At 44.0% G+C, this 18,786-nt stretch overlaps 1 protein-coding gene across 1 annotated transcript; it reads right to left on the bottom strand.

Moving 5' to 3' along the window:
- Window positions 1-12,221: 12,221 nt before the first annotated feature.
- Window positions 12,222-13,260, bottom strand: LOC131269833 (nucleolar transcription factor 1-like). The gene is made up of 3 exons (XM_058272361.1): window positions 13,126-13,260; window positions 12,961-13,050; window positions 12,222-12,347 (listed from the first exon to the last, which is right to left on the bottom strand). Exons 1-3 carry the CDS (start codon window positions 13,258-13,260, stop codon window positions 12,222-12,224), a joined length of 351 nt encoding a protein of 116 aa, XP_058128344.1.
- Between the last annotated feature and the right edge of the window lie 5,526 nt (window positions 13,261-18,786).

The raw sequence follows: 18,786 nt of genomic DNA, 5'->3' as shown, positions 1-18,786 counted from the left end.
CGTCCCTTTGAGTTTCTGGAAAAAGATCTTGTTGTCCACCATTTTGTTATTTGTTCTCCAAGGCGTAACTGCTTTGCCTTTATTCGGAAGCGCAACCGAATTTTCTTCGTTTACTTGTTTTCTTTACACACGTACACGACTCTAACTGGTCACAAGACTGTATAGTAAAAAACACAAGTTAGCCTCTATCTGGGCCCATAGCCTGTTGGCTGAGCTTGAATAAATGAGTGTACTACACACGAGGGTTCCGTTCTACCTGACGGTCAAAGCTCAACTAAAGTTCGTTTTATTCAAATAATCATGCTGTCAATCGAAGTAGTCAAATATAGTTTATATACACATTGATTGTCAGCAGCGCTGACAATTGGACGTCGATGCAAGCTCTAACACCCTTGGGCATCGATGCAAACTCCAACAGAAACTCCCACAGAAGGTTTCCGACAGCCGCAGCTCATCCTCATCATCTACCTTCGACAAGCAGCAAGTAAATCCAAAATCTATCAACTTTACGGTATCGTTCGCATCCAACACGATGTTCTCAGGCTTTATATCACGATGAGCGATACCGCATTAATGCAAATACTCGATAGCACCAACGAGCTGACCGAAGTAGGCTTGTGCTTTCCTTTCCGGAACGCACTTCTCTTTCTTTATCTGTCATATTATTACTCTTTCGGATACCACTTGTTTAACACGTCTTGACCAGCCGGCTTTCTGTATGCGAGTGTGTCACTTCTGACCACGCCGTTTTTATTTCCTGTCTCCTATCACTATGACTGGTAGCATCTGTCACTATATGATAAGTAACGTCTGTTATGGCGCGACCCAGGTGTTTATCTGACTAGTATCTTGCTCGTTTAAAGGCAGGCGTGAAATAGTATCTGCATTGGCATTATCGGCGGCCTTTCTGAACCGAATTTTGTAGTCAAACCCTTGTAAGTACGTAGCGAAGTATTGCATTCGTAGGCCTGACATTACTGGTATGCCTTTATGCTCTATGTATTTTGGTAATTACCTGATTATCTGTCACGAGCGTAAACTGCCTTCCGTATAAGTATTGGAAAAATTTCTTTACCGTGAAGATGATCGCACATGCCTCCTTGTCAACATGCATGTACTTTTGTTGAACTTTGTTAAGCGTCTGAGACGCAAACTGGAGAGGCCTTTCTGTACCGTCCGGATATTCGTGGCTCAAAACGGCACCAACTCCATATGGAGAAGCATCTGTAGCTAACAAGAGAGGAAGTTCTGGTGAATAATGTACCAAGCATCCGTTAAATTGGATATTTTTTTTCTTTTTGGAACGTTCTATCTTGTTCCTTCTTCCATTTGAATGGTACGTCCTTCTTAAGCAGGTTGTTGAGAGGGTAGAGAATGGTACACTGCTCACTGTCCAGGTTATCTTATTTGAAGTACAGGCTTTCCAGGGAAAGACGGGTAATTGTACCTGAAATCGGATTCATCTGAAGTCCCTTGATTGTTATTGTATCTCCACAATGGAACAAATGCCCATTAAATGTCAACGAAGTATCATTCCCGTTCACCATTACCAACGGTTCACCAGTGTTGCGTTTCGGTGATGGTTCGCTTCTAGAAATCTCCATCAAGTCCTGCTCAATCTGTTCCAGCTCGAGAAGGTACACCAGTTGCGGAGTTGACTCTTTCTTCGATTCTGATTTGTTCTCCTCCTTTGTAGCATGTCGCACGATTGCGGAGCGTACGGTCTACAAATGACGAACTCCGGGCTGGCGAATGCGAAACTCCCACAGAAGGTTTCCGACAGCCGCAGCTCATCCTCATCATCTACCTTCGACAAGCAGCAAGTAAATCCAAAATCTATCAACTTTACGGTATCGTTCGCATCCAACACGATGTTCTCAGGCTTTATGTCACCTGAAAACCGGCTCAACGGGGACAATAGCGGTGATGTCTCCCCTAACACATGATTTTGCTGAAAAAGCATTTTATTTTCTCGCTCTCGATGGTATGTTGTTGGGCTCCGCATATCGTTCCCAAAACTGTTTTGTTTTGCGAGATTGGTTTGATGCAGCCTGAGCTACGCTTGATTTTGCGTTCCATATTATGCTTTGCTGGGTTTATGAGATGCAGTTTATCATGCACGAAGTGTGGGTGAAACGTGGATTCAAACTACAAAATAAGTAAGGAGTGCCAGCGAAATTGAAATTAAAGAGTGCGAGCAGCAAAAATGGGGAAAATGTAGCCAAAACTCAAATAACTTGAACATGAGTGTTATGGTTTTAATAGTTTTTTATTTGCATGCATTTATTATAATTGAATGAGCTATATCTACATTTGCATGCATTAATTTATTATATTGCATGCATTACTTAAAACTGAACAAGGTTTTCCATTTTTATAGTTAAAAGAATTATTCATGACGACGACGAATTATCCGGTTTTCTTCTTTTAGGACGGCTAGTGCGTTGATCAATATGGCCAAAAAGGGATGCATCGTCCAGCGCCGTCGACTCCGCAATCGGCAAGTCGTCGAAATCATCGGTGCTGCATCTGGCCTGGTCTTCGTCCGCTGCTTCCGTTTCCGGTAGCACAGCCAGCATGTACCGATCCAGCTCCTCCCTCTCCGCTTGCATCTGTAAAGATAAAAATTTGTCAATATAGGCCAATTGATCAATGATGTACTTCAGCTGAGCGTCCTTATGTTTCTGTTCTATTGCTGTCTTGCGGGCTGTAGGTAGTCGGTGGAATTGGTTTCGTGCAATCCGGCGACACTTTGCTGCGGTGAATGGTGGTTTATGTTGGCCGTACTTCATGACAAAGAAGTCGCTCGTGACGAGTTGCACGTTGTGAGGCTTTCCATTTGCTTTGTCAATGGTTTTCTCCTCCTTGCTAAGCCGGTGGTGTTCCGCCCGCGATGCTTCAATAATGTATGGAAGTTTTGCGGCAGGGTCAGCGTACTTCCACAGCTGTTTCCGGTCGGCGCAAGACATATTTGAATGAATATCTTGTTTGGAGTAAATGATGTAGGGAGTAATGGTGCGGTTTGCTTTCTTTTGTGATAAATGTTGGGTTTCTGCTGCTGGGTTATGGAAGCTAAAAGTAAACAAAACAAAACAAATTTTTTAATCAATTAAAAACAAGTAACCTTTCGGTCGATTCTTTAAACTTACGAATATTGTTTCATCTGTTCATTGTAGTCTACTTTCGCCCAGGTTGCGAGCTGTTTGTAGACTGCTTTGCTCTCTGCGGAAAGCAGCTTGTACTTTTTGCCCGCTTTCCGAAGCAGCTCGGCCTGAAAACGAGAAGAGAATTGAAAAAAATGTTGCAACCATAATCCTTTAGCGACCACATGCACCGCAGCACTTACCCAAGTTAGTTCCGGATGCTACGATTTTAGCATCCGGAGGTTTGCTTTTATGAAAAGGTTGTATTCATTTGGTGGATGTTTCGGCTTCTCTGCCAAACACGCCTGAATCTCTTTCTTCTGCACAATGCAGAGCATTTCGTCCAGGGTCCGATGCTTATCAATTTTGTGTAGCAACAATTTTGTCGCCACCTCCGCTTCTTCGGCCGTGTGGTAGCCGACAGCGACGCAAGACCAATTTATTTTCTTAAGCCGGACGTCGGCTTTTTTGTCGTCATATATTTTTTACGTAGCTCTTTTTGCAGGTGGCGTAAGGATGTCTGCCAAACAACATCATGTACAGAACTACTCCCGATGTCCATGTAGGGAGTAATGGTGCGGTTTGCTTTATTTTGTGATAAATGTTGGGTTTCTGCTGCTGGGTTATGGAAGCTAAAAGTAAACAAAACAAAACAAATTTTTTAATCAATTAAAAACAAGTAACCTTTCGGTCGATTCTTTAAACTTACGAATATTGTTTCATCTGTTCATTGTAGTCTACTTTCGCCCAGGTTGCGAGCTGTTTGTAGACTGCTTTGCTCTCTGCGGAAAGCAGCTTGTACTTTTTGCCCGCTTTCCGAAGCAGCTCGGCCTGAAAACGAGAAGAGAATTGAAAAAAATGTTGCAACCATAATCCTTTAGCGACCACATGCACCGCAGCACTTACCCAAGTTAGTTCCGGATGCTACGATTTTAGCATCCGGAGGTTTGCTTTTATGAAAAGGTTGTTTTCATTTGGTGGATGTTTCGGCTTCTCTGGCAAACACGCCTGAATCCCTTTCTTCTGCACAATGCAGAGCATTTCGTCCAGGGTCCGATGCTTATCAATTTTGTGTAGCAACAATTTTGTCGCCACCTCCGCTTCTTCGGCCGTGTGGTAGCCGACAGCGACGCAAGACCAATTTATTTTCTTAAGCCGGACGTCGGCTTTTTTGTCGTCATATATTTTTTACGTAGCTCTTTTTGCAGGTGGCGTAAGGATGTCTGCCAAACAACATCATGTACAGAACTACTCCCGATGTCCATGTAGGGAGTAATGGTGCGGTTTGCTTTCTTTTGTGATAAATGTTGGGTTTCTGCTGCTGGGTTATGGAAGCTAAAAGTAAACAAAACAAAACAAATTTTTTAATCAATTAAAAACAAGTAACCTTTCGGTCGATTCTTTAAACTTACGAATATTGTTTCATCTGTTCATTGTAGTCTACTTTCGCCCAGGTTGCGAGCTGTTTGTAGACTGCTTTGCTCGCTGCGGAAAGCAGCTTGTAATTTTTGCCCGCTTTCCGAAGCAGCTCGGCCTGAAAACGAGAAGAGAATTGAAAAAAATGTTGCAACCATAATCCTTTAGCGACCACATGCACCGCAGCACTTACCCAAGTTAGTTCCGGATGCTACGATTTTAGCATCCGGAGGTTTGCTTTTATGAAAAGGTTGTATTCATTTGGTGGATGTTTCGGCTTCTCTGCCAAACACGCCTGAATCCCTTTCTTCTGCACAATGCAGAGCATTTCGTCCAGGGTCCGATGCTTATCAATTTTGTGTAGCAACAATTTTGTCGCCACCTCCGCTTCTTCGGCCGTGTGGTTGCCGACAGCGACGCAAGACCAATTTATTTTCTTAAGCCGGACGTCGGCTTTTTTGTCGTCATATATTTTTTACGTAGCTCTTTTTGCAGGTGGCGTAAGGATGTCTGCCAAACAACATCATGCAGAGAACTACTCCCGATGTCCATAAGTCGCACGATTGCGGAGCGTACGGTCTACAAATGACGAGTTCCGGGCTGGCGAATGCGAAACTCCCACAGAAGGTTTCCGACAGCCGCAGCTCATCCTCATCATCTACCTTCGACAAGCAGCAAGTAAATCCAAAATCTATCAACTTTACGGTATCGTTCGCATCCAACACGATGTTCTCAGGCTTTATATCAACTGAAAACCGGCTCAACGGGGACAATATCGGTGATGTCTCCCCTAACACATGATTTTGCTAAACGAGCATCGGATTTTCTCGCTCTCGATGGTATGTTGTTGGGCTTCGCATAACGATTCCAAAACTGTTTTGTTTTGCGAGATTGGTTTGATGCAGCCTGAGCTACGCTTGATTTTAAGTTTTTTACGGTACTGAAAACCGGCTCAACGGGGACAATATCGGTGATGTCTCCCCTAACACATGATTTTGCTGAAAAAGCATCGGATTTTCTCGTTCTCGATGGTATGTTGTTGGGCTCCGCATAACGTTTCCAAAACTGTTTTGTTTTGCGAGATTGGTTTGATGTAGCCTGAGCATAGCTTGGTTTTGTGTTTTTTACGGTACTGAAAACCTTCTCAACGGGGCCAACATCGGTGGTGTCTGCCCTCATCTATGATTTTTTGAAATAAGCATCTACGTATCTCGCTAAGTGATGTATCATGTTGGGCTCCGCATAACGTTTCCAAAACTGTTTTGTTTTGCGAGATTGGTTTGATGCAGCCTGAGCTACGCTTGATTTTGCGTTCCATATTATGCTTTGCTGGGTTTATGAGATGCAGTTTATCATGCACGAAGTGTGGGTGAAACGTGGATTCAAACTACAAAATAAGTAAGGAGTGCCAGCGAAATTGAAATTAAAGAGTGCGAGCAGCAAAAATGGGGAAAATGTAGCCAAAACTCAAATAACTTGAACATGAGTGTTATGGTTTTAATAGTTTTTTATTTGCATGCATTTATTATAATTGAATGAGCTATATCTACATTTGCATGCATTAATTTATTATATTGCATGCATTACTTAAAACTGAACAAGGTTTTCCATTTTTATAGTTAAAAGAATTATTCATGACGACGACGAATTATCCGGTTTTCTTCTTTTAGGACGGCTAGTGCGTTGATCAATATGGCCAAAAAGGGATGCATCGTCCAGCGCCGTCGACTCCGCAATCGGCAAGTCGTCGAAATCATCGGTGCTGCATCTGGCCTGGTCTTCGTCCGCTGCTTCCGTTTTCGGTAGCACAGCCAGCATGTACCGATCCAGCTCCTCCCTCTCCGCTTGCATCTGTAAAGATAAAAATTTGTCAATATAGGCCAGTTGATCAATGATGTACTTCAGCTGAGCGTCCTTATGTTTCTGTTCTATTGCTGTCTTGCGGGCTGTAGGTAGTCGGTGGAATTTGTTTCGTGCAATCCGGCGACACTTTGCTGCGTTAAATGGTGGTTTATGCTGGCCGGACTTCATGACAAAGAAGTCGCTCGTGACGAGTGGCACGATGTGAGGCTTTCCATTTGCCTTGTCAATGGTTTTCTCCTCCTTGCTAAGCCGGTGGTGTTCCGCCCGCGATGCTTCAATAATGTATGGAAGTTTTGCGGCAGGGTCAGCGTACTTCCACAGTTGTTTCCGGTCGGCGCAAGACATATTTGAATGAATATCTTGTTTGGAGTAAATGATGTAGGGAGTAATGGTGCGGTTTGCTTTCTTTTGTGATAAATGTTGGGTTTCTGCTGCTGGGTTATGGAAGCTAAAAGTAAACAAAACAAAACAAATTTTTTAATCAATTAAAAACAAGTAACCTTTCGGTCGATTCTTTAAACTTACGAATATTGTTTCATCTGTTCATTGTAGTCTACTTTCGCCCAGGTTGCGAGCTGTTTGTAGACTGCTTTGCTCTCTGCGGAAAGCAGCTTGTACTTTTTGCCCGCTTTCCGAAGCAGCTCGGCCTGAAAACGAGAAGAGAATTGAAAAAAATGTTGCAACCATAATCCTTTAGCGACCACATGCACCGCAGCACTTACCCAAGTTAGTTCCGGATGCTGCGATTTTAGCATCCGGAGGTTTGCTTTTATGAAAAGGTTGTATTCATTTGGTGGATGTTTCGGCTTCTCTGCCAAACACGCCTGAATCCCTTTCTTCTGCACAATGCAGAGCATTTCGTCCAGGGTCCGATGCTTATCAATTTTGTGTAGCAACAATTTTGTTGCCACCTCCGCTTCTTCGGCCGTGTGGTAGCCGACAGCGACGCAGGACCAATTTATTTTCTTAAGCCGGACGTCGGCTTTTTTGTCGTCATATATTTTTTACGTAGCTCTTTTTGCAGGTGGCGTAAGGATGTCTGCCAAACAACATCATGTACAGAACTACTCCCGATGTCCATGTAGGGAGTAATGGTGCGGTTTGCTTTCTTTTGTGATAAATGTTGGGTTTCTGCTGCTGGGTTATGGAAGCTAAAAGTAAACAAAACAAAACAAATTTTTTAATCAATTAAAAACAAGTAACCTTTCGGTCGATTCTTTAAACATACGAATATTGTTTCATCTGTTCATTGCTACACAAGTAGCAACAATTTTGTCGCCACCTCCGCTTCTTCGGCCGTGTGGTAGCCGACAGCGACGCAGGACCAATTTATTTTCTTAAGCCGGACGTCGGCTTTTTTGTCGTCATATATTTTTTACGTAGCTCTTTTTGCAGGTGGCGTAAGGATGTCTGCCAAACAACATCATGTACAGAACTACTCCCGATGTCCATGTAGGGAGTAATGGTGCGGTTTGCTTTCTTTTGTGATAAATGTTGGGTTTCTGCTGCTGGGTTATGGAAGCTAAAAGTAAACAAAACAAAACAATTTTTTTAATCAATTAAAAACAAGTAACCTTTCGGTCGATTCTTTAAACATACGAATATTGTTTCATCTGTTCATTATAGTCTACTTTCGCCCAGGTTGCGAGCTGTTTGTAGACTGCTTTGCTCTCTGCGGAAAGCAGCTTGTACTTTTCGCCCGCTTTCCGAAGCAGCTCGGCCTGAAAACGAGAAGAGAATCGAAAAAAATGTTGCAACCATAATCCTTTAGCGACCACATGCACCGCAGCACTTACCCAAGTTAGTTCCGGATGCTACGATTTTAGCATCCGGAGGTTTGCTTTTATGAAAAGGTTGTATTCATTTGGTGGATGTTTCGGCTTCTCTGCCAAACACGCCTGAATCCCTTTCTTCTGCACAATGCAGAGCATTTCGTCCAGGGTCCGATGCTTATCAATTTTGTGTAGCAACAATTTTGTTGCCACCTCCGCTTCTCCGGCCGTGTGGTTGCCGACAGCGACGCAAAACCAATTTATTTTCTTAAGCCGGACGTCGGCTTTTTTGTCGTCATATATTTTTTACGTAGCTCTTTTTGCAGGTGGCGTAAGGATGTCTGCCAAACAACATCATGTACAGAACTACTCCCGATGTCCATGTAGGGAGTAATAGTGCGGTTTGCTTTCTTTTGTGATAAATGTTGGGTTTCTGCTGCTAGGTTATGGAAGCTAAAAGTAAACAAAACAAAACAAATTTTTTAATCAATTAAAAACAAGTAACCTTTCGGTCGATTCTTTAAACATACGAATATTGTTTCATCTGTTCATTGTAGTCTACTTTCGCCCAGGTTGCGAGCTGTTTGTAGACTGCTTTGCTCTCTGCGGAAAGCAGCTTGTACTTTTTGCCCGCTTTCCGAAGCAGCTCGGCCTGAAAACGAGAAGAGAATTGAAAAAAATGTTGCAACCATAATCCTTTAGCGACCACATGCACCGCAGCACTTACCCAAGTTAGTTCCGCATGCTACGATTTTAGCATCCGGAGGTTTGCTTTTATGAAAAGGTTGTATTCATTTGGTGGATGTTTCGGCTTCTCTGCCAAACACGCCTGAATCTCTTTCTTCTGCACAATGCAGAGCATTTCGTCCAGGGTCCGATGCTTATCAATTTTGTGTAGCAACAATTTTGTCGCCACCTCCGCTTCTTCGGCCGTGTGGTAGCCGACAGCGACGCAAGACCAATTTAATTCTTAAGCCGGACGTCGGCTTTTTTGTCGTCATATATTTTTTACGTAGCTCTTTTTGCAGGTGGCGTAAGGATGTCTGCCAAACAACATCATGTACAGAACTACTCCCGATGTAGGGAGTAATGGTGCGGTTTGCTTTCTTTTGTATTAAATGTTGGGTTTCTGCTGCTAGGTTATGGAAGCTAAAAGCAAACAAAACAAAACAAATTTTTTAATCAATTAAAAACAAGTAACCTTTCGGTCGATTCTTTAAACTTACGAATATTGTTTCATCTGTTCATTATAGTCTACTTTCGCCCAGGTTGCGAGCTGTTTGTAGACTGCTTTGCTCTCTGCGGAAAGCAGCTTGTACTTTTCGCCCGCTTTCCGAAGCAGCTCGGCCTGAAAACGAGAAGAGAATTGAAAAAAATGTTGCAACCATCATCCTTTAGCGACCACATGCACCGCAGCACTTACCCAAGTTAGTTCCGGATGCTGCGATTTTAGCATCCGGAGGTTTGCTTTTATGAAAAGGTTGTATTCATTTGGTGGATGTTTCGGCTTCTCTGCCAAACACGCCTGAATCCCTTTCTTCTGCACAATGCAGAGCATTTCGTCCAGGGTCCGATGCTTATCAATTTTGTGTAGCAACAATTTTGTCGCCACCTCCGCTTCTTCGGCCGTGTGGTAGCCGACAGCGACGCAAGACCAATTTATTTTCTTAAGCCGGACGTCGGCTTTTTTGTCGTCATATATTTTTTACGTAGCTCTTTTTGCAGGTGGCGTAAGGATGTCTGCCAAACAACATCATGTACAGAACTACTCCCGATGTCCATGTAGGGAGTAATGGTGCGGTTTGCTTTATTTTGTGATAAATGTTGGGTTTCTGCTGCTGGGTTATGGAAGCTAAAAGTAAACAAAACAAAACAAATTTTTTAATCAATTAAAAACAAGTAACCTTTCGGTCGATTCTTTAAACTTACGAATATTGTTTCATCTGTTCATTGTAGTCTACTTTCGCCCAGGTTGCGAGCTGTTTGTAGACTGCTTTGCTCTCTGCGGAAAGCAGCTTGTACTTTTTGCCCGCTTTCCGAAGCAGCTCGGCCTGAAAACGAGAAGAGAATTGAAAAAAATGTTGCAACCATAATCCTTTAGCGACCACATGCACCGCAGCACTTACCCAAGTTAGTTCCGCATGCTACGATTTTAGCATCCGGAGGTTTGCTTTTATGAAAAGGTTGTATTCATTTGGTGGATGTTTCGGCTTCTCTGCCAAACACGCCTGAATCCCTTTCTTCTGCACAATGCAGAGCATTTCGTCCAGGGTCCGATGCTTATCAATTTTGTGTAGCAACAATTTTGTTGCCACCTCCGCTTCTCCGGCCGTGTGGTTGCCGACAGCGACGCAAAACCAATTTATTTTCTTAAGCCGGACGTCGGCTTTTTTGTCGTCATATATTTTTTACGTAGCTCTTTTTGCAGGTGGCGTAAGGATGTCTGCCAAACAACATCATGTACAGAACTACTCCCGATGTCCATGTAGGGAGTAATAGTGCGGTTTGCTTTCTTTTGTGATAAATGTTGGGTTTCTGCTGCTAGGTTATGGAAGCTAAAAGTAAACAAAACAAAACAAATTTTTTAATCAATTAAAAACAAGTAACCTTTCGGTCGATTCTTTAAACATACGAATATTGTTTCATCTGTTCATTGTAGTCTACTTTCGCCCAGGTTGCGAGCTGTTTGTAGACTGCTTTGCTCTCTGCGGAAAGCAGCTTGTACTTTTTGCCCGCTTTCCGAAGCAGCTCGGCCTGAAAACGAGAAGAGAATTGAAAAAAATGTTGCAACCATAATCCTTTAGCGACCACATGCACCGCAGCACTTACCCAAGTTAGTTCCGCATGCTACGATTTTAGCATCCGGAGGTTTGCTTTTATGAAAAGGTTGTATTCATTTGGTGGATGTTTCGGCTTCTCTGCCAAACACGCCTGAATCTCTTTCTTCTGCACAATGCAGAGCATTTCGTCCAGGGTCCGATGCTTATCAATTTTGTGTAGCAACAATTTTGTCGCCACCTCCGCTTCTTCGGCCGTGTGGTAGCCGACAGCGACGCAAGACCAATTTAATTCTTAAGCCGGACGTCGGCTTTTTTGTCGTCATATATTTTTTACGTAGCTCTTTTTGCAGGTGGCGTAAGGATGTCTGCCAAACAACATCATGTACAGAACTACTCCCGATGTAGGGAGTAATGGTGCGGTTTGCTTTCTTTTGTATTAAATGTTGGGTTTCTGCTGCTAGGTTATGGAAGCTAAAAGCAAACAAAACAAAACAAATTTTTTAATCAATTAAAAACAAGTAACCTTTCGGTCGATTCTTTAAACTTACGAATATTGTTTCATCTGTTCATTATAGTCTACTTTCGCCCAGGTTGCGAGCTGTTTGTAGACTGCTTTGCTCTCTGCGGAAAGCAGCTTGTACTTTTCGCCCGCTTTCCGAAGCAGCTCGGCCTGAAAACGAGAAGAGAATTGAAAAAAATGTTGCAACCATCATCCTTTAGCGACCACATGCACCGCAGCACTTACCCAAGTTAGTTCCGGATGCTGCGATTTTAGCATCCGGAGGTTTGCTTTTATGAAAAGGTTGTATTCATTTGGTGGATGTTTCGGCTTCTCTGCCAAACACGCCTGAATCCCTTTCTTCTGCACAATGCAGAGCATTTCGTCCAGGGTCCGATGCTTATCAATTTTGTGTAGCAACAATTTTGTCGCCACCTCCGCTTCTTCGGCCGTGTGGTAGCCGACAGCGACGCAAGACCAATTTATTTTCTTAAGCCGGACGTCGGCTTTTTTGTCGTCATATATTTTTTACGTAGCTCTTTTTGCAGGTGGCGTAAGGATGTCTGCCAAACAACATCATGTACAGAACTACTCCCGATGTCCATGTAGGGAGTAATGGTGCGGTTTGCTTTATTTTGTGATAAATGTTGGGTTTCTGCTGCTGGGTTATGGAAGCTAAAAGTAAACAAAACAAAACAAATTTTTTAATCAATTAAAAACAAGTAACCTTTCGGTCGATTCTTTAAACTTACGAATATTGTTTCATCTGTTCATTGTAGTCTACTTTCGCCCAGGTTGCGAGCTGTTTGTAGACTGCTTTGCTCTCTGCGGAAAGCAGCTTGTACTTTTTGCCCGCTTTCCGAAGCAGCTCGGCCTGAAAACGAGAAGAGAATTGAAAAAAATGTTGCAACCATAATCCTTTAGCGACCACATGCACCGCAGCACTTACCCAAGTTAGTTCCGGATGCTACGATTTTAGCATCCGGAGGTTTGCTTTTATGAAAAGGTTGTTTTCATTTGGTGGATGTTTCGGCTTCTCTGGCAAACACGCCTGAATCCCTTTCTTCTGCACAATGCAGAGCATTTCGTCCAGGGTCCGATGCTTATCAATTTTGTGTAGCAACAATTTTGTCGCCACCTCCGCTTCTTCGGCCGTGTGGTAGCCGACAGCGACGCAAGACCAATTTATTTTCTTAAGCCGGACGTCGGCTTTTTTGTCGTCATATATTTTTTACGTAGCTCTTTTTGCAGGTGGCGTAAGGATGTCTGCCAAACAACATCATGTACAGAACTACTCCCGATGTCCATGTAGGGAGTAATGGTGCGGTTTGCTTTCTTTTGTGATAAATGTTGGGTTTCTGCTGCTGGGTTATGGAAGCTAAAAGTAAACAAAACAAAACAAATTTTTTAATCAATTAAAAACAAGTAACCTTTCGGTCGATTCTTTAAACTTACGAATATTGTTTCATCTGTTCATTGTAGTCTACTTTCGCCCAGGTTGCGAGCTGTTTGTAGACTGCTTTGCTCTCTGCGGAAAGCAGCTTGTACTTTTTGCCCGCTTTCCGAAGCAGCTCGGCCTGAAAACGAGAAGAGAATTGAAAAAAATGTTGCAACCATAATCCTTTAGCGACCACATGCACCGCAGCACTTACCCAAGTTAGTTCCGGATGCTGCGATTTTAGCATCCGGAGGTTTGCTTTTATGAAAAGGTTGTATTCATTTGGTGGATGTTTCGGCTTCTCTGCCAAACACGCCTGAATCTCTTTCTTCTGCACAATGCAGAGCATTTCGTCCAGGGTCCGATGCTTATCAATTTTGTGTAGCAACAATTTTGTCGCCACCTCCGCTTCTTCGGCCGTGTGGTAGCCGACAGCGACGCAAGACCAATTTATTTTCTTAAGCCGGACGTCGGCTTTTTTGTCGTCATATATTTTTTACGTAGCTCTTTTTGCAGGTGGCGTAAGGATGTCTGCCAAACAACATCATGTACAGAACTACTCCCGATGTCCATGTAGGGAGTAATGGTGCGGTTTGCTTTCTTTTGTGATAAATGTTGGGTTTCTGCTGCTGGGTTATGGAAGCTAAAAGTAAACAAAACAAAACAAATTTTTCAATCAATTAAAAACAAGTAACCTTTCGGTCGATTCTTTAAACTTACGAATATTGTTTCATCTGTTCATTATAGTCTACTTTCGCCCAGGTTGCGAGCTGTTTGTAGACTGCTTTGCTCTCTGCGGAAAGCAGCTTGTACTTTTTGCCCGCTTTCCGAAGCAGCTCGGCCTGAAAACGAGAAGAGAATTGAAAAAAATGTTGCAACCATAATCCTTTAGCGACCACATGCACCGCAGCACTTACCCAAGTTAGTTCCGGATGCTACGATTTTAGCATCCGGAGGTTTGCTTTTATGAAAAGGTTGTATTCATTTGGTGGATGTTTCGGCTTCTCTGCCAAACACGCCTGAATCTCTTTCTTCTGCACAATGCAGAGCATTTCGTCCAGGGTCCGATGCTTATCAATTTTGTGTAGCAACAATTTTGTCGCCACCTCCGCTTCTTCGGCCGTGTGGTAGCCGACAGCGACGCAAGACCAATTTATTTTCTTAAGCCGGACGTCGGCTTTTTTGTCGTCATATATTTTTTACGTAGCTCTTTTTGCAGGTGGCGTAAGGATGTCTGCCAAACAACATCATGTACAGAACTACTCCCGATGTCCATGTAGGGAGTAATGGTGCGGTTTGCTTTCTTTTGTGATAAATGTTGGGTTTCTGCTGCTGGGTTATGGAAGCTAAAAGTAAACAAAACAAAACAAATTTTTTAATCAATTAAAAACAAGTAACCTTTCGGTCGATTCTTTAAACTTACGAATAATGTTTCATCTGTTCATTGTAGTCTACTTTCGCCCAGGTTGCGAGCTGTTTGTAGACTGCTTTGCTCGCTGCGGAAAGCAGCTTGTAATTTTTGCCCGCTTTCCGAAGCAGCTCGGCCTGAAAACGAGAAGAGAATTGAAAAAAATGTTGCAACCATAATCCTTTAGCGACCACATGCACCGCAGCACTTACCCAAGTTAGCTCCGGATGCTACGATTTTAGCATCCGGAGGTTTGCTTTTATGAAAAGGTTGTATTCATTTGGTGGATGTTTCGGCTTCTCTGCCAAACACGCCTGAATCCCTTTCTTCTGCACAATGCAGAGCATTTCGTCCAGGGTCCGATGCTTATCAATTTTGTGTAGCAACAATTTTGTCGCCACCTCCGCTTCTTCGGCCGTGTGGTTGCCGACAGCGACGCAAGACCAATTTATTTTCTTAAGCCGGACGTCGGCTTTTTTGTCGTCATATATTTTTTACGTAGCTCTTTTTGCAGGTGGCGTAAGGATGTCTGCCAAACAACATCATGCAGAGAACTACTCCCGATGTCCATAAGTCGCACGATTGCGGAGCGTACGGTCTACAAATGACGAGTTCCGGGCTGGCGAATGCGAAACTCCCACAGAAGGTTTCCGACAGCCGCAGCTCATCCTCATCATCTACCTTCGACAAGCAGCAAGTAAATCCAAAATCTATCAACTTTACGGTATCGTTCGCATCCAACACGATGTTCTCAGGCTTTATATCAACTGAAAACCGGCTCAACGGGGACAATATCGGTGATGTCTCCCCTAACACATGATTTTGCTGAAAAAGCATCGGATTTTCTCGTTCTCGATGGTATGTTGTTGGGCTCCGCATAACGTTTCCAAAACTGTTTTGTTTTGCGAGATTGGTTTGATGTAGCCTGAGCATAGCTTGGTTTTGTGTTTTTTACGGTACTGAAAACCTTCTCAACGGGGCCAACATCGGTGGTGTCTGCCCTCATCTATGATTTTTTGAAATAAGCATCTACGTATCTCGCTAAGTGATGTATCATGTTGGGCTCCGCATAACGTTTCCAAAACTGTTTTGTTTTGCGAGATTGGTTTGATGCAGCCTGAGCTACGCTTGATTTTGCGTTCCATATTATGCTTTGCTGGGTTTATGAGATGCAGTTTATCATGCACGAAGTGTGGGTGAAACGTGGATTCAAACTACAAAATAAGTAAGGAGTGCCAGCGAAATTGAAATTAAAGAGTGCGAGCAGCAAAAATGGGGAAAATGTAGCCAAAACTCAAATAACTTGAACATGAGTGTTATGGTTTTAATAGTTTTTTATTTGCATGCATTTATTATAATTGAATGAGCTATATCTACATTTGCATGCATTAATTTATTATATTGCATGCATTACTTAAAACTGAACAAGGTTTTCCATTTTTATAGTTAAAAGAATTATTCATGACGACGACGAATTATCCGGTTTTCTTCTTTTAGGACGGCTAGTGCGTTGATCAATATGGCCAAAAAGGGATGCATCGTCCAGCGCCGTCGACTCCGCAATCGGCAAGTCGTCGAAATCATCGGTGCTGCATCTGGCCTGGTCTTCGTCCGCTGCTTCCGTTTTCGGTAGCACAGCCAGCATGTACCGATCCAGCTCCTCCCTCTCCGCTTGCATCTGTAAAGATAAAAATTTGTCAATATAGGCCAGTTGATCAATGATGTACTTCAGCTGAGCGTCCTTATGTTTCTGTTCTATTGCTGTCTTGCGGGCTGTAGGTAGTCGGTGGAATTTGTTTCGTGCAATCCGGCGACACTTTGCTGCGTTGAATGGTGGTTTATGCTGGCCGGACTTCATGACAAAGAAGTCGCTCGTGACGAGTGGCACGATGTGAGGCTTTCCATTTGCCTTGTCAATGGTTTTCTCCTCCTTGCTAAGCCGGTGGTGTTCCGCCCGCGATGCTTCAATAATGTATGGAAGTTTTGCGGCAGGGTCAGCGTACTTCCACAGTTGTTTCCGGTCGGCGCAAGACATATTTGAATGAATATCTTGTTTGGAGTAAATGATGTAGGGAGTAATGGTGCGGTTTGCTTTCTTTTGTGATAAATGTTGGGTTTCTGCTGCTGGGTTATGGAAGCTAAAAGTAAACAAAACAAAACAAATTTTTTAATCAATTAAAAACAAGTAACCTTTCGGTCGATTCTTTAAACTTACGAATATTGTTTCATCTGTTCATTGTAGTCTACTTTCGCCCAGGTTGCGAGCTGTTTGTAGACTGCTTTGCTCTCTGCGGAAAGCAGCTTGTACTTTTTGCCCGCTTTCCGAAGCAGCTCGGCCTGAAAACGAGAAGAGAATTGAAAAAAATGTTGCAACCATAATCCTTTAGCGACCACATGCACCGCAGCACTTACCCAAGTTAGTTCCGGATGCTGCGATTTTAGCATCCGGAGGTTTGCTTTTATGAAAAGGTTGTATTCATTTGGTGGATGTTTCGGCTTCTCTGCCAAACACGCCTGAATCCCTTTCTTCTGCACAATGCAGAGCATTTCGTCCAGGGTCCGATGCTTATCAATTTTGTGTAGCAACAATTTTGTTGCCACCTCCGCTTCTTCGGCCGTGTGGTTGCCGACAGCGACGCAAGACCAATTTATTTTCTTAAGCCGGACGTCGGCTTTTTTGTCGTCATATATTTTTTACGTAGCTCTTTTTGCAGGTGGCGTAAGGATGTCTGCCAAACAACATCATGTAGAGAACTACTCCCGATGTCCATAAGTCGCACGATTGCGGAGCGTACGGTCTACAAATGACGAACTCCGGGCTGGCGAATGCGAAACTCCCACAGAAGGTTTCCGACAGCCGCAGCTCATCCTCATCATCTACCTTCGACAAGCAGCAAGTAAATCCAAAATCTATCAACTTTACGGTATCGTTCGCATCCAACACGATGTTCTCAGGCTTTATATCAACTGAAAACCGGCTCAACGGGGACAATATCGGTGATGTCTCCCCTAACACATGATTTTGCTGAAAAAGCATCGGATTTTCTCGCTCTCGATGGTATGTTTTTATTATTATTATTATTTTATTTAAAATTGTTTGCCATGTAGGCTGTACAAAGTCCGTTACTTAAGCTTAACAGAGAGAACATGAGAACAGGGTGAGGAAATGAGGAAATGAGTTCAACTAAGAGATAGAGGAAATATGATAAGGAATTAGGAAACGGTGGACAAGAGACGAGAACGAAAACTAACGGAGGATATGTTGTGGTCAAACAGGTGACCAACGGCGTTGAAGTCAGACAGCGCCCGCAGCCAAGGGTCGTTCTGAGCAAACAGAGACCGGCTAGTTGGGATATGGAGTGGAGGGCGGACACGCAGCCTATGGGCTGCGAATCTCCGACGCCATGCGGCTGATGAGTCCCAGCAACTTGTTAGCGCGTTCGATGACTGAGTCCAGGTGTGTCCTGAAAGTCAGGCGATCGTCCAGCCAAACCCCAAGGTCCCTGACAACAGTCACGCGAGGCAGTGGCAAGCCGCTGAGACGGTAGTGGTGCAACAGTTTGTCGGAAGAACGACCAAACGAGATTACACAACACTTATCCACGCAAAGAACGAGACCATTCGCCGCACACCCGGCCGAGAAAGCATCCGCAAAGTTTTGCAGGACGAGAGGATCGTTCGACGAGGACACAGGAAGGTAAAACTTGACATCATCGGCGTACATCAGACAACCCTCCGGGGGGAGGATGCGAACGCAGTCCGAGATGAAAAGCGAGAAGAGAAGGGGACTCAGGACGCTCCCCTGAGGTACACCGGATTGGCCGATGAGCGGATCGGAGAGGGACCCCTCAACCCTGACCCTGTATGTCCGATCCGTAAGGAAGGACTGGAGCCAGTGCAGAAACGCCCCTCCGAAACCCATCCGCTCGAGTTTGGCCAAGAGTAGCTGGTGAGGTAAGCAGTCAAAGGCTGCCTTAAAGTCAGTGTAGACAACATCGACCTGCCCACCAGCCACTATATTCGGGTACAGAGTGAGTAGTAAGGACATTAAGTTGGTTACGGTGGGGCGTTTGGACATGAACCCATACTGAGAGGATGGGATAATGGTGTATACAAGAGGAGATATGGCAGAGTGGATGATAGATTCGAGGACTTTTGAGACTGCACAAAGGAGGGAAATGCCTCGATAGTTGGAAGTGGATGTGAGACTTCCCTTCTTATGTACCGGGACCAGCCAAGCAGACGCCCACAAGGCGGGGAAGCTCCCATCCCTGAGCGATCGAGCGAACAACCGAGCAAGGACAGGGGCGAACGACTCCTTGGCCTGGATCAGCACAGAGGAAGGAATGCCATCGGGACCAGGGGAGTAGGAGCATTTCAGCTGGTTGAGTGCAGCGGTCACAGATGATACGTCAATGGCTACGGAATTGATGCTGACTACATCGCGCGGGACATTCTCAGTTTCGC

This window comes from Anopheles coustani, assembly GCF_943734705.1.
Source record: "Anopheles coustani chromosome X unlocalized genomic scaffold, idAnoCousDA_361_x.2 X_unloc_1, whole genome shotgun sequence".
NCBI lineage: Eukaryota > Metazoa > Arthropoda > Insecta > Diptera > Culicidae > Anopheles > Anopheles coustani.
Note: the sequence above shows the minus strand (reverse complement) of the source record. Positions and strands in the feature narration are given on the sequence as shown.

What these genes read in the sequence shown, in the direction of transcription:
- LOC131269833 (XM_058272361.1), bottom strand. Translation starts at nt 13,260, where the DNA reads ATGCTCTGCATTGTGCAGAAGAAAGAGATTCAGGCGTGTTTGGCAGAG. An exon ending in AGCATCCGGAACTAACTTGG is followed by an intron (nt 13,051 to 13,125) that starts GTAAGTGCTGCG and finishes TCTCGTTTTCAG; the next exon opens with GCCGAGCTGCTTCGGAAAGC. An exon ending in AGCTCGCAACCTGGGCGAAA is followed by an intron (nt 12,348 to 12,960) that starts GTAGACTACAAT and finishes TCTCGTTTTCAG; the next exon opens with GCCGAGCTGCTTCGGAAAGC.